The 15,780-nt window shown below is 36.1% G+C and overlaps 1 protein-coding gene across 1 annotated transcript in view; it reads left to right on the top strand.

Annotated features, from left to right (window-relative positions):
• Positions 1-15,780, top strand: part of LOC107581667 (contactin-associated protein-like 5) — an 85,510-nt gene that overhangs the window by 28,614 nt on the left and 41,116 nt on the right. Inside the window, exons 7-8 of the mRNA XM_016267288.1 lie at positions 541-651; positions 4,191-4,384. Coding sequence (XP_016122774.1) covers positions 541-651; positions 4,191-4,384 — 305 coding nt within the window. The remainder of the gene's footprint in view (positions 1-540; positions 652-4,190; positions 4,385-15,780) is intronic.

Genomic DNA, 15,780 nt, shown 5'->3' on the forward strand with positions numbered 1-15,780 from the left:
AAACCCTGCAAGGCTGCAATCAAATGGTTGCATTTTCTGATCATTTTTCTTGCCAGTGCGACAAAATTTTTTTTAAGAGGTTGCACTGGTGCGATCACCACGTTGTCCATCTGATAAGATCTGCTATTTCTGTTGCATCTGAGAAACATCAAATGAAATGAAAGGGGAACGAAACCACACTATTCGTTTGAGCTGTGCTGTGTGGACCATTTATCAGCTCGAAGCAATATGCGCAGTTCAAGCTCAAAACATACTCGCGGGCCAAGTGTCAAATCTTGACAATTTTTGTACTTAAGTATGGAAAGTTAGGAAAAGTCTCAAGAAAATCAAAAAGTTCTTCAAATTGTGATGGAATTACACAATAAGCAAATAAAGAGCACTCCTTTTATAATCCCTGAAGCTGTCAGTCAGTTCAATATGATGTAGAATAGGTTTTTGCTTAATACTTCTAAAAGTTATTTTTATTAGATCTTTTGTATTTCAAATGAACAACTAAAGGTTTTTGGTTGTAATGCAAGTTTTCATTATATTTGTATCCAGATTACTGTGAAGATCCACTGGTGACAACGCTATCCCCAGCTTCCTTCCAGAACTCATCAAAATTCTCTGACAGAAGGTCACCACACTATGCTAAACTCAACAGAAGAGAAGGTATGTGCTCCTGTCTCGTTGTTCTCCTGCCCTGTTTGTACCAAAAAAAACATCCACAGTTGTCTGTGTTTATGTGACTAGAGAATTAAGCAGAAGGGAAATGTGTCCTTGTCAGAAGAAAATGTTGACGTAAAGCTTTTTTATGAATGCCTAACGTAATGCAACTTCCACAAACACTGCAAAAAAGTATTAGAAGACTATACTTTCGTTGGAGGGAATGTAACCGTCTGCTGGTGTCCATGAGCAGTACTGATGTGAAAAGCTCTGGTGATTAGCTGTGCCTGAAGCAAAACAGTTTAAGTCATTTCTCAAGTGTGACATGACATAGACGAACATAAATCTCTAATGACAATATGCAACAACGATTCAAAATGTAAATTCGGACTCAAGGGAAGGTAAAGGAATGTTAAAAAGTTTAGAAGTTTTAGTAATCAAATGTCATTTGTCAAGGGAGTTTTCTCCCTTAATGCTTGGCATCAGTTAATATTCAAATCCATGTTTACAAATTCTCATTCAGTGTTTGCAGATTTTCATCCAATAGCTTGAAGATTGAAAAAAATCAGTGGCACCATTAAACGCAGCCCTGGTCAGTTTTTTTAAGATGTTGTCTAACATGAATTTAAAGGAAAATGTTTTCAAAATGAATATTTTGTCACTATTTGCTCACCCTTGTGTCGTTCCAAAATTGTATGACCTTTTCTTTCTACTGTGGATCATAAAAGATTATATTTAGATTTTTTTTTTTTTTTTGTACAATGCAAATCAATTGTGTCCAAAACCTTTGTTACAATACCAACATTCTTCAAAATGCCTTTTGTGTTTCACAGAAGAAAGCCAAACAGGTTTGAAATGTGAGTAAATGATGACATTTATTATTATTATTATTATTATTATTATTATTATTATTATTATTTTAGTTTGAATCTGTTTAAATCAGAAATGCCAGTAAATGCATGTCTCCTGAACAACAGCAGCCCCAGAAACGATCAGGAATCAAATCCAGAAAGAGTATAATGACCGCTCTTGATTTGCTTAATGATCCTAAAACACTCACCATTGAACTATTGTGCCAGACTGAGCTTTGGCAAAGCACAGGGTATAACAAGAGGGCTGTATAAATTATGACTAAGCAAACTTGTTGTGGTTTTTACTTCAGGGAGGTGGAGAGCAGTTTGATTAATGCAACCTTACAATCAGCAGCTGATTACAGTCTGTAGAAGCACTTGAGAAAACTCCCCAGCCAATTAAGCAGTTAAGCATAGACATGTCATAAATACCAGCTAATGCCAAGGCCCTCTGAGAGCTTTGTTTTGTGCACTGTAAGATGCTTGACCTCATGACCCAAACACACTCCAAGAACTTCCTTATGATGCTAGGTGGCACTCACAAATGATCACACTACCAAACTCTATAGTGGATTCGTAACTTTTTGGATCAGTGGTGCCTTCCAGCAGTAATAAGTGGGGCTACGATATGTCGGCTTGTCCCTGTCACCCCCAAGGCGTTTCTTTTTCTCGTCATGCCTCTTGCTTAGTAACAGCAGGAGGTTTCCTTTTGCTGTGAGACACAGACAGGCAGTTTGTTCCCAGTCACTGCCAGCCTGATCCAAACGTGTACAGACACCAAATGTTGTTATCGTTTGATCTTCCCATCTATTCATCATCTGCCTCTGATGGTCATTGAAATACAGGACCTGTAAGTTGTAATTTATGTCTGTGCTTATTATTTGTGTCAGTTTGTAAATTATTTAATAAATTGCTCAGGCTAAAAATACATTTTCTGGATGCACATGCTGTATAAGAATGGTTTATCTTCCTCCTCATGAAGCCTGCACTGGAATGTAATGAGCTCAGAGTGTTCATCCTGACCTTTTGTGAAAATCTTCACAGATGATATGTACCCAGTCACCGAACAGCACTGATGAAGCGTTTATTATCTGACCATCTTGTTCTGACTTGCCCCGAGGCAACCCTATCACACCTGACCTTGAGGGTTTCCTTCCACCCCAGCTTGATGTTCTCTCGAAAAGCAGCTTTAACTTGAGCTAGGTGTGTGTGTGATATTGACCAAAAAAAAAACATCTCTATATTTTCTGGGATTTTGTCGATAACTAGATGATATTTCATGAACTTTTGCATTGAGGCAATATTTTTACCTTTATAATGCTAATTGTCAGAAGCTGACAGATGTATGCATTGTATGTCAATATCCTTACTTAAAACATAAATCCTTCTTTACACTGAACAAGTGGCATAAAACGGCATCTTTAGTAGCATTCAGTACAGACTGTTAATTGCAGTTCAGAGTTGCTTACAAGCATTTTCACAGCTTTTACAATTGCATAAGTAATGCTATGAGGATGTTTTTTTTTTAAGATTTTTTTTTAATGAAACGATGATTATGAAATTCAATTTATTTATTTTGTTTTCTAAGGTGCATTTATAATCCTAGTATGGTTTTCCCATCAGAAACGGTCATAATTTAGATGTGTGTGTATATAATTTTATTTTATTTTTATTTTTTTTACCCTCAGATTTATTTAGTAACGAAGCACCACTATGTGTTGCTCAGAGGCACTGTGGTTTCATTTGGAAATTTTTGTTTGGCAATGTAAAGTGAAAACAGACAAAACTGAAATAATTGTCTAAATTGTAAATAAAATGTTAACTTTTTCTTATGAAGTAGTTTAATAAACAATGACATGACATTTCACAGTCGTGCTGATACTTGTGAAAATCAGCACTTTTGCAGCACACCCATAGCTTGAGCCTATTTCTTTGGCAGATTCAAAGGATGCAGTTTCTGAAGATGTTCTGCATTCGTGCCAAAAATTATTTTAGAAACCAAAAACAAATTTTGCATTAGAAAACGTGGGCAGTGTTCTTTATCATTGTTCCAAGGTACATGTAATTTCTTTGCTATCATTCCACCTGCAGAAATCAAACACAGCTGCTTTAATGTACCGCTTGCTCGATTTATAGATTCTCCTGTCTGCCAGCATGATCCTTCCTGCAGGTACTGTTCACTGAATTCTGGCAAAATAAAAAGAAAAGGAGGTGGGTACTCGGTACATCTGCGTGGGTGGACAAATATTTCCAAGAATTCTGTGAAGTTGTGGTGTGTGTGTGTGTGTGTGTGTGTGTGTGTGTGTGTGTGTGTGTGTGTGTGTGTGTGTGTGTGAGAGAGAGAGTGTGTCTCCTTTCTGAACAATCGATGCAGGAAAAATTACAAGGAATTTGCTGTGTAATTTCCAAATTGCCTTTTTTTTTAACCGCTGTAATATTATACTGCACTGAGGTCTGTCTGCTGTCCTCCAGGGATGGGTTGGCGATTTCTATCTCAAAAAGAGAGAGGCTGAGTCACAAAACTGCTGGAACAAATTTAATTCATTTTTTCCTCTGACCACAAAGCTTCAGTCCTGTCAGCATGATGAACCAGAGTATGAAATCTTAGTGAGTGCTTGAATCGTGGGGAGAATTATGCCCCAATTCTGTTCCATTCCTCTGTATTTTTTTAAGGCACTTAATCTGTCCTTTTAGGTGGTGGGGGATGGTCTCCAAATGGAGAAGACCAACAACCTTGGCTACAGCTGGACCTACAGGACAGGTTGAAGGTCACATCCATTGCTACCCAGGGTCGGTGGGGCAGCTCTGACTGGGTCACTCGCTACCAGCTGCAGTACAGTGACTCTGGACAAACCTGGAGACCATATAGACAAGAGGACGTGATATGGGTGAGTCTAGCTAATTTCTGGAACATACGCATCTTGAGTGATTGCCTAGATATTATTAGGCATTGGTTGAATTATAGGACACAAATTATGGTGTGAGAAATAAAACCATAGCAAACATGACTGACAGATAAATCTTCAGACACACACATACACTGCTGTAATAACTCTAAAATGTCCAAATGGCACTTCAGAGAATGCTATTAATGGTTTCATTTTATATATGAAAACTGAAAACACTCAGTGCCAACCTGCAGGGCATCAAGAGTCACTGCTGAGACTGGGTCAGGTCCTTTTTATGTTTGTACAGTGATGTTATAGAGATTAGGAAGAAACAAACAATGCTGGACTCTGGGAGAAGATCATATTTAGGATATTCCAAAAGCTACAGAAAGTGTATTCTCTGATTTAGTATTTATGTACCATTATAGTATTTATTGTTATATTGAATAAGCTTTTGTTTTGTATTTTAATTTTTTCATGTTAAATTTGGTTTAGGTTCTAGTTAGTTTTATTTTTATTTCAGTGATAGTTTTAGTATTTTTTTGTATTTTTGTCCTAGTTACTTGCCAAAGCTACATTTCTGATAAGTTTTTCCATCTAATATTCCAATTTAATTCAGCTTTATTTCTATTTAATGAAAAATGATTTTTAATAGTTTTGATTTTAGTCACTGATTACAACACTGACTCTCTGTAGAGCCACTGTGGGTTTTGCTTATGGGCATAATAATGCAACACTGTGATCTTTGCTACTAAGCAGTTCATGGGTCACCTACAAAATACATGTTTTGCTGGATTCTTTTATTCTGTTTGGCTGTCAAGTATTCCAGCCTATGTTTTGATTCAAATAACAAAGATCTAAATGCTACATGTGGCATTGATGCAAGATGCAATGAAGCATGAGGCATTATGATAAACTGCGTTCGGTGATGGAATTTTGTTTGGAATATATTGATAAATTATTCTCCATGTCTGAGATCAATAAAACACACTTCGGGTCACTTAAGACCTGTCAGTGCATGCGGCACATACAAATGATTCATTAGACTGTTAATTAATCCTGCAGTACTCTAGTGGCTTGTTTCGGTGAAATGATTTTCCTCTTCAACACGGAGAAGAAATTTAAATGGACTTATTTTAAGTACATTTAATTGTCATTCAGATTAAAATGTGAAGTGCAGTGTTACATTTATCAGAAATGTCAATCAATCTTGTGTTCTTGTTTATTTCCATGAGGTTACAGTTGCATAAAAACCACGAAATCCTAGTAGACTGATGAGAGGGAGTATTAATTATGAATGTATTCGTAAGCATCCAGAGTCCACTGTGGCAATACTGGTGACACAGTGACTTGAGCATTAATTATCTTGAAGGACATCTTGCTAATTTGCTTAATTCTTTTAGATTATTAATTAATGAGATGAATATTGCCCACTGGGATGACTTAATAGTAATTTGAGCAGGAAGAAACCCTATTGTGCGGCAAGCAACCCCTGTAGAGATACATGTGCATGTGATACTTATGTCAGTGACTTCTAAGATAAATAAAAGAGTTGGCTGACAGAAATTCAGCATAGATTATTTTTATATTTATATCTATTCAGCCTCCAGTCTAACCACCGGGTTTCTTTTCACCTTGAAATATCAAGTCTGTCACCAATAGAGATGGTGTGAGCTTTGGTGTGGCCAAAAGGATACATGTGAAAGGAGAAGCTCAGCTTCTCCTTGCTGTCGGGCACACACTGGCAGTAGGACCTTGAATTTGCTTGTTTACAGAGGAGCAAACCATCTCACAGAGGTGCCAGTCTGTGCCAAGGTGAGTTGCCATGCCAGCTGGAGCAGATGCCAATGAGTCAGACAGCCAGACAGACAGAATCCAATGCCATCTGTTTAATGCCAGAATACAGTCACACATTTTTCCTAAACTGAAACACGCTGCCCATTAAATAAGGGTCTCCTCATCACTACCGCCCACTGGATACTAGCCATTAATCATGGTAAACATATGAGTTTCCATCTTAATAATATGATTCTGCTGCTTACATGATATTTATGACCCCATTCTCGCTTTGTGTGTGTATTAACATTTTTGGATTGGTAATAAGTTGGCATATGGATAGACAGGAAGTATATACAGAATAATCTATAGGCACTCTAGGGTTGAGGCTAATGCATGGAAGAGAACAGGAATACAGTGGTGATTCTGCAAAGAGACAAATTTGTCATGATTCAGTCAGCCTTTCAGAAGGGCTGCTGAACTTTTCCATTTCCATTTCCGTTTTTTTTTTTAAATCATGGACTTTTTGTGGAACAGATAACCCTCTCTCTCTCTCTTTCCCACCATCTGTGTGAGAGCTTTCTGGGGCCTGGAGTACAGCTGAGGTTTTATTCCTGCTGGCACAAAGCGTTTTATTCTCACCACAGCATGAAGGTGGTGCACTATGACAATTAAATCCTACATTAGCCACCATCCCCTCCATATGCATCCCTCTTTTTTTTTTACAACGTCTGTACTGAACCAAGTGCACCTTTCCTTTGTTTTAATCTATATCTGTACCTTGACGTTTGCCTCCTGTGTGCATGTGAGAGAGAAGAAATAAATTGTGAACCATTATCCAAGTGGAGAACTAAGGACATTCACTAGTCAGTTTAATACTTGCATGTACAGAAAAGATACTCAAGCATTTCTGCCAAAACAGGTGTGTACACAGTTTTATTCCTACTTCCTACCCTCACTCTAATATTAATTAAGCTGCCTTATTCTGAGTGAGGAAATGCATAGCTGTGATTAGTAATTAGCATATAACAAGCCAAACTATGTAAGGGCTTTTCACACACACTACCTTTCAAAAGTTTGAAGTCAGTAAGATTTTTTTTAAAGAAAGTAATACTTTTTTTTTTTCAGAAAAGATGCATTAAACTGATAAAAGGTGACCACAAATACATTTATAATATTACAAATAATAATAATGATTTTCAAATGCTTAACTGAAAAAAAAACTATCACAATGACCACAAAACTATTCAGCAGCACAACTGTTTTCATTATTAAGTAATGTTCCCTTTCATGGGAACTTCGAACTGCGTCCTCTAGGGGTCGCTATGGGGTTCAGCAGCACAACTATTTTCATTATTAAGTAATGTTTCTAGAGAACCAAATCGGCATACTAGAATGATTTCTAAAGGATTGTATGACTGCTGAAAATTCATCTTTGCCATCACAGGAATAGATTACTGTCACGATCTGCACAAAGACACAATAATGCAGTTTATTAGGGTAATCCAAAGCCATAAACCATACACAGGCATGAGGTAGTGATGGGTGCTTTTGAAGCACTGCTTCGTGAAGCTTTGAAACTTTTGTGAATCAGTTGTTTCGAAACAGTGGTTCGGAGCGCGTATCAAACTGCCAAAGTCATGTGATTTCAGTAAACGAGGCTTCATTACATCATAACTGTTTCGAAACGTTTCAAAATATCAATGGTTTGCCATTGGGGGGGGGGCGATCTCTGTAAACCTGTGAATCATGCAAGTTCATTGAGCCCGCTTCTCAGCGGCGAACCATTGAACCAATGTATATGGTTTTTACCTGATCTCGGATCAGTTGCATCAAATTGCAGACATTTTTAACGAGACATTTGTGTAATTAAAAGGGTGTATAGCCTCTTACTGGTCTCTATATACAAGCTCTCTATAAAACAAACAAAACAAGCCCTGCAAATTAATATAAAATATTTTAAAAACCACAGATTATACAGACACTTTATATTTAATGGTATTTTATTTTTATTGCATTTAATGTTTATACTTTCAATAAAACATTCGCAATGGGCTTTTAAAATCTGTTTGTATGCATGTTTTAAGAGTTTTTGTTGCATTTACACACTTTTGATCAGCAGGCATCACTAGAGTGTGGTGTTTCAAGCGCTTCGAAACAGTGAATCATTTTGCGAAGCAATTGGTTCAATTGATTTGAAGCGTTGAAAAGGTTTGTTTCTCCCATCACTAGCATGAGGTCATACACAGGGTAGTCAGTCCAAAGGGTAGCAAACAGGGCAGAAAACTAAGAAGAAAAACAGGAAACCAGGCAAAATCCAACCAAGACCCAGGAACCAGGACATGCAGACTCAGGCCCCGTCCACACGAACGCGGTTATTTTTAAAACCGCAGCTTTTTGCAGTTTTAAACGAGGTTTGTCCACATGCACACGTGGCACCAGGTCACCGAAACCAAAAATTTTTGAAAACTCCTGCCAGGGTGCAGATTTTCAAAAACTCTGGTTGCAGTGTTCTCGTGTAGACAGCGAAACCGGAGTTTTTGGCTTGTGACGTCGAAGCCTGCGCTGTTATCTCCGTCTTCTGGAAACCTTTTCAGGCTTCTGATTGGCCAACATGGTTTTACAGTTGAGATTATATCGCCACCTGTTGGTTGGGCATGCTCTTGACAGTGCTTCATAGCATGCGTTTGCATTTTCATGTGGACGGAATTTTTTTTTTTAAAACGGAAGGAAAAACTTTTCTACAGTTATAAAAAAATACCTGTGTACGTGTGGACATGGCCTCAGAGAAGCAATGTGACAACCAAGACTCAGCAATGAATGAGTGAAAAACCAGGCTTTAAATAGGGTGAGACTGATGAGGTAACGAGACACAGGTGAATGCAATCAATGATCAAGAGTTCAGGCAAAGGATTATGAGGAATACAGTTTTGAGAAAGTAACAACAGTGTGAGGTGGAGTGCCCTCTGGAGGAGCTCATTGGCACTCCAGCCAGTGATTGTAACAATTATATTTTATCATATTAAAATTGATTAATATAATGTTTTAAATGTCAAAACTAATACTTTACAGTATTACTGTTTTTGCTGTAGTTTTGCTAAAAAAAAATGCAGCTTGGTGAGTATGAGACATCTTCCAACAGCATAAAACCTTACTAACCCCAAACATTTAAACATTAGTGTACTTTCCTGTACATCCATTTAAAAAGCAAACGAAACCCAATAAACACTAATGTATTTTTATGCAGAATTTATTCTAGTCCAAGTTATGATGCACATTCCTTTTGTTACTCTGAAATAAGTATGACTTACTGTAGAGTAATTTAATCATAAAATATTTAAATAACAAATCCATGTTTCCAAGACCAACGGGAGTCTTGCACACATTCAGTTCTAAATATAGAATAAATGTAAGTGCATATTTATGAATCATTATTTCGGTATGAAAATGTTTGCGTGCAAATACGTACACACGGTTAGTGAGTGAGAACCATTGTGTACAACCCAGGCTCATTCTAAATACGTGCCTCTAAATAAATTTCTGCAGCACCGTTATTACGTACCTTGCTGCACGTTTCGTGGCAGTTTCAAAGTGAAACGTCCAGTGAGTGGCACTAAAATGCAGGTTCAATAAGTGACCCTGGCACGTATTTATTACATTGATATAGGAATGTATTGCTGTGTTTGTATTGCGTTGCTTCAGGTACGTATTGCGGTGGTTCACAATTAAAATATTCGAGGAGTGTCGCTAAAAGTTAATGCTCTATCGTGAAGGAAATATCCCCTACACCAAACCCAACCCTAAACCTACCCAATAGTGTTAACAAATGCAAAAGTGATATAAAAATGCATTTGTTGATGCAGCCGTGCTATTTTAACTTCCTTATGCGGATTTGAGCTGTTTGTCAAACCGTAGTTTCACCGGATTTGAACAGGAGTTCTTCACCACCTAAGTGCAACGCCGTATCGCGTGAGCTACCGAGCAAACCTGTTGAATTTGAAAACTCATGTATATGTTGCTGTATATGTGTCAACAACATTCAAATGCATTAGTTTTCAAATCTCGCAGCATGCTAAAATTGTTTAGAATTCATAACATAATATTCTTCAAGTAATTATGTGAAACTTCGGCTTTATTAATCAAAACTGTGGACCTGCAAATCATACTTTGTGTGAAAAGGAATAAAAGTTGTGGGAGTTTTACTGCCTCTAGTGTTCATTTTAACTGGAAACTGCAGCGATTCGTATGTATTAAAACTTATTCGTATGTATTACACTTAGACAGCGAAACCGGAGTTTTTGGCTTGTGACGTCGAAGCCTGCGCTGTTATCTCCGTCTTCTGGAAACCTTTTCAGGCTTCTGATTGGCCAACATGGTTTTACAGTTGAGATTATATCGCCACCTGTTGGTTGGGCATGCTCTTGACAGTGCTTCATAGCATGCGTTTGCATTTTCATGTGGACGGAATTTTTTTTTTTAAAACGGAAGGAAAAACTTTTCTACAGTTATAAAAAAATACCCGTGTACGTGTGGACATGGCCTCAGAGAAGCAATGTGACAACCAAGACTCAGCAATGAATGAGTGAAAAACCAGGCTTTAAATAGGGTGAGACTGATGAGGTAACGAGACACAGGTGAATGCAATCAATGATCAAGAGTTCAGGCAAAGGATTATGAGGAATACAGTTTTGAGAAAGTAACAACAGTGTGAGGTGGAGTGCCCTCTGGAGGAGCTCATTGGCACTCCAGCCAGTGATTGTAACAATTATATTTTATCATATTAAAATTGATTAATATAATGTTTTAAATGACAAAACTAATACTTTACAGTATTACTGTTTTTGCTGTAGTTTTGCTAAAAAAAAATGCAGCTTGGTGAGTATGAGACATCTTCCAACAGCATAAAACCTTACTAACCCCAAACATTTAAACATTAGTGTACTTTCCTGTACATCCATTTAAAAAGCAAATGAAACCCAATAAACACTAATGTATTTTTATGCAGAATTTATTCTAGTCCAAGTTATGATGCACATTCCTTTTGTTACTCTGAAATAAGTATGACTTACTGTAGAGTAATTTAATCATAAAATATTTAAATAACAAATCCATGTTTCCAAGACCAACGGGAGTCTTGCACACATTCAGTTCTAAATATAGAATAAATGTAAGTGCATCAAAACTAATACTTTACAGTATTACTGTTTTTGCTGTAGTTTTGCTAAAAAAAAATGCAGCTTGGTGAGTATGAGACATCTTCCAACAGCATAAAACCTTACTAACCCCAAACATTTAAACATTAGTGTACTTTCCTGTACATCCATTTAAAAAGCAAACGAAACCCAATAAACACTAATGTATTTTTATGCAGAATTTATTCTAGTCCAAGTTATGATGCACATTCCTTTTGTTACTCTGAAATAAGTATGACTTACTGTAGAGTAATTTAATCATAAAATATTTAAATAACAAATCCATGTTTCCAAGACCAACGGGAGTCTTGCACACATTCAGTTCTAAATATAGAATAAATGTAAGTGCATATTTATGAATCATTATTTCGGTATGAAAATGTTTGCGTGCAAATACGTACACACGGTTAGTGAGTGAGAACCATTGTGTACAACCCAGGCTCATTCTAAATACGTGCCTCTAAATAAATTTCTGCAGCACCGTTATTACGTACCTTGCTGCACGTTTCGTGGCAGTTTCAAAGTGAAACGTCCAGTGAGTGGCACTAAAATGCAGGTTCAATAAGTGACCCTGGCACGTATTTATTACATTGATATAGGAATGTATTGCTGTGTTTGTATTGCGTTGCTTCAGGTACGTATTGCGGTGGTTCACAATTAAAATATTCGAGGAGTGTCGCTAAAAGTTAATGCTCTATCGTGAAGGAAATATCCCCTACACCAAACCCAACCCTAAACCTACCCAATAGTGTTAACAAATGCAAAAGTGATATAAAAATGCATTTGTTGATGCAGCCGTGCTATTTTAACTTCCTTATGCGGATTTGAGCTGTTTGTCAAACCGTAGTTTCACCGGATTTGAACAGGAGTTCTTCACCACCTAAGTGCAACGCCGTATCGCGTGAGCTACCGAGCAAACCTGTTGAATTTGAAAACTCATGTATATGTTGCTGTATATGTGTCAACAACATTCAAATGCATTAGTTTTCAAATCTCGCAGCATGCTAAAATTGTTTAGAATTCATAACATAATATTCTTCAAGTAATTATGTGAAACTTCGGCTTTATTAATCAAAACTGTGGACCTGCAAATCATACTTTGTGTGAAAAGGAATAAAAGTTGTGGGAGTTTTACTGCCTCTAGTGTTCATTTTAACTGGAAACTGCAGCGATTCGTATGTATTAAAACTTATTCGTATGTATTACACTCTTAAAAAAAAGACGGTTCTTTACATGTAGTAATGGTTTTATTTAGAACCTTAGCATTCTGAAGAACACTTTCATGCTGAAATTTTTATTTATTTTTTTGTTAGAGTTTAGGGTTCTTTATTCACGCCCTTTTGTTTTTCAAATCTGTAACTGACAAAGCTCATCATTACTGAGTTTCTGGAGTTCAGTGATCCAACTACAGACTCTCAACACACCCTCAACAGGTAAATGATTTCATTCTTAAAATTTAAATACAAATTTAACTTTAAAAATGTAACTGGCATCATATTGTAAGATTTTTAATTATTACTTGGGTTTATGTATAAACATACCCAGTCACAATAAATATTAAAACTATCCCATGACTTTATTACTTTTTCTTTTAAGATTGTGAAGGGCTCACAAACTGTCCATTTTTGCTTTTGGCCTTCATAAACATAATTGTTTTTACACATGGACACGCTGTAACTCTAAACTCAATTGTGTATTTCATATGCATCACAACCCACAACCTCATCATCTGCAGAGAAAAATTGCTACTTAATCGCACCAAAATGATGGACTTTAAGGCATCATATTGATTGGATTGTGATTGTTTCACTGAAACTTGGTCTTCATCGCATCTATTTTTTGTGTTTTACTTCTTTATGTATTTATTCATGTTCAATGTCAATTGTCATTCATTAATGTATTCAGCTAATAACTGTTATTAAGAGCACTGATAATTTTGCATGTCAATAAAAACAATTCACACAACATGCTGCTGTTGCAAACCCTAACCAAGGCTACATTCCAAGATGCCTCATTACTGATTTTCTGGAGCTCAGCCACCCAACTACAGACTGTCAACACACTCTCAACAGGTAAATAATTTCTTTCTTAAAATGTCTAAAAATTATAACTTTCAAATGCTAATTGGTTTCCTATGTCTTTTCTCTTTTTAGTTTAAGAGAACATGTAAGTGTGACCAGCTCTATTCAGTTAAGGATGTTCGCCTCTTCTTCACTAAGTAAGTAACAAAGATATTGGATTTTTGGCCCATTTTGTTAGATATTTTTTATTACTAGGGTTTATGCATAAACATACCCAGCTATCCCTTGACTTTATATTACATTTTCCTTTTAACATTGTGAAATGCTCACATACTACTTTTGGCCTTCATAAACAATTGTTTTCACATAAACAAATGAAAGGAGACAAACTGTATATCTAAACTCAGTTGTGCCTTTCAGATGCAGTCACATCCTATAACCTCATCATCTGCAGAGAGAAACTGCCATTCAATCCCACCAAAATACAGACAATGATTAACTTAAAGGCATCATAGAAGGTCTTCAATACAGTTATGTTCTATTTAGTTTTATTTCTTTAAGCATGTATTTATGTTCAATGTCCTTTTGTCATTCATTCATGTATTCTGCTATTCACTGTTGTTAGAACACTGTCATTTTTGCTACAATTTCACGTCATTATAAAAAGTACCTAATTGACACGTTGTTGTTGTTTTTATTGTTGATTTTATGTAAAACCCTAATAGACACTTCAAGATATTATAAAACCTGGCAGATAGAGGGACTTGGGTTTATGTATAAACATACCCAGTCACAATAAATATTAAAACTATCCCATGACTTTATTACTTTTTCTTTTAAGATTGTGAAGGGCTCACAAACTGTCCATTTTTGCTTTTGGCCTTCATAAACATAATTGTTTTTACACATGGACACGCTGTAACTCTAAACTCAATTGTGTATTTCATATGCATCACAACCCACAACCTCATCATCTGCAGAGAAAAATTGCTACTTAATCGCACCAAAATGATGGACTTTAAGGCATCATATTGATTGGATTGTGATTGTTTCACTGAAACTTGGTCTTCATCGCATCTATTTTTTGTGTTTTACTTCTTTATGTATTTATTCATGTTCAATGTCAATTGTCATTCATTAATGTATTCAGCTAATAACTGTTATTAAGAGCACTGATAATTTTGCATGTCAATAAAAACAATTCACACAACATGCTGCTGTTGCAAACCCTAACCAAGGCTACATTCCAAGATGCCTCATTACTGATTTTCTGGAGCTCAGCCACCCAACTACAGACTGTCAACACACTCTCAACAGGTAAATAATTTCTTTCTTAAAATGTCTAAAAATTATAACTTTCAAATGCTAATTGGTTTCCTATGTCTTTTCTCTTTTTAGTTTAAGAGAACATGTAAGTGTGACCAGCTCTATTCAGTTAAGGATGTTCGCCTCTTCTTCACTAAGTAAGTAACAAAGATATTGGATTTTTGGCCCATTTTGTTAGATATTTTTTATTACTAGGGTTTATGCATAAACATACCCAGCTATCCCTTGACTTTATATTACATTTTCCTTTTAACATTGTGAAATGCTCACATACTACTTTTGGCCTTCATAAACAATTGTTTTCACATAAACAAATGAAAGGAGACAAACTGTATATCTAAACTCAGTTGTGCCTTTCAGATGCAGTCACATCCTATAACCTCATCATCTGCAGAGAGAAACTGCCATTCAATCCCACCAAAATACAGACAATGATTAACTTAAAGGCATCATAGAAGGTCTTCAATACAGTTATGTTCTATTTAGTTTTATTTCTTTAAGCATGTATTTATGTTCAATGTCCTTTTGTCATTCATTCATGTATTCTGCTATTCACTGTTGTTAGAACACTGTCATTTTTGCTACAATTTCACGTCATTATAAAAAGTACCTAATTGACACGTTGTTGTTGTTTTTATTGTTGATTTTATGTAAAACCCTAATAGACACTTCAAGATATTATAAAACCTGGCAGATAGAGGGATAAAAAACTATTAATAAATAATATATACAAATAATATTAATGTTATTAACACTAATATTCATGAAAAACTATCATTAAAATGTTATTTATAACACCAATAAGGTCGTATATAGCATTTTCAAAGCATGGTTCTATATGGAACCCTATACAAAAAGGTTCTATTTAGCACTAAAAAGGGTTCTGCTATTGTTACAAGCCGAAGAACCCTTTTTTTGGTACGGTTTAGAACCATTTTTCTTAAGAGTGTATACGTTTTGAGTTCAGCAGAAATGTAAGTAGAGGCATGTATTTCCAATAAGCCTAGGTTGATTGTGTATGTTCTTAATGACAGAATGTGGAAAACTCTCAAAGACGTATGTGTGTGTGTGTGTGTGTGTG

This window comes from Sinocyclocheilus grahami, unplaced genomic scaffold (assembly GCF_001515645.1).
Source record: "Sinocyclocheilus grahami isolate Dianchi unplaced genomic scaffold, SAMN03320097.WGS_v1.1 scaffold3.1, whole genome shotgun sequence".
Taxonomy (NCBI): Eukaryota; Metazoa; Chordata; class Actinopteri; order Cypriniformes; family Cyprinidae; genus Sinocyclocheilus; species Sinocyclocheilus grahami.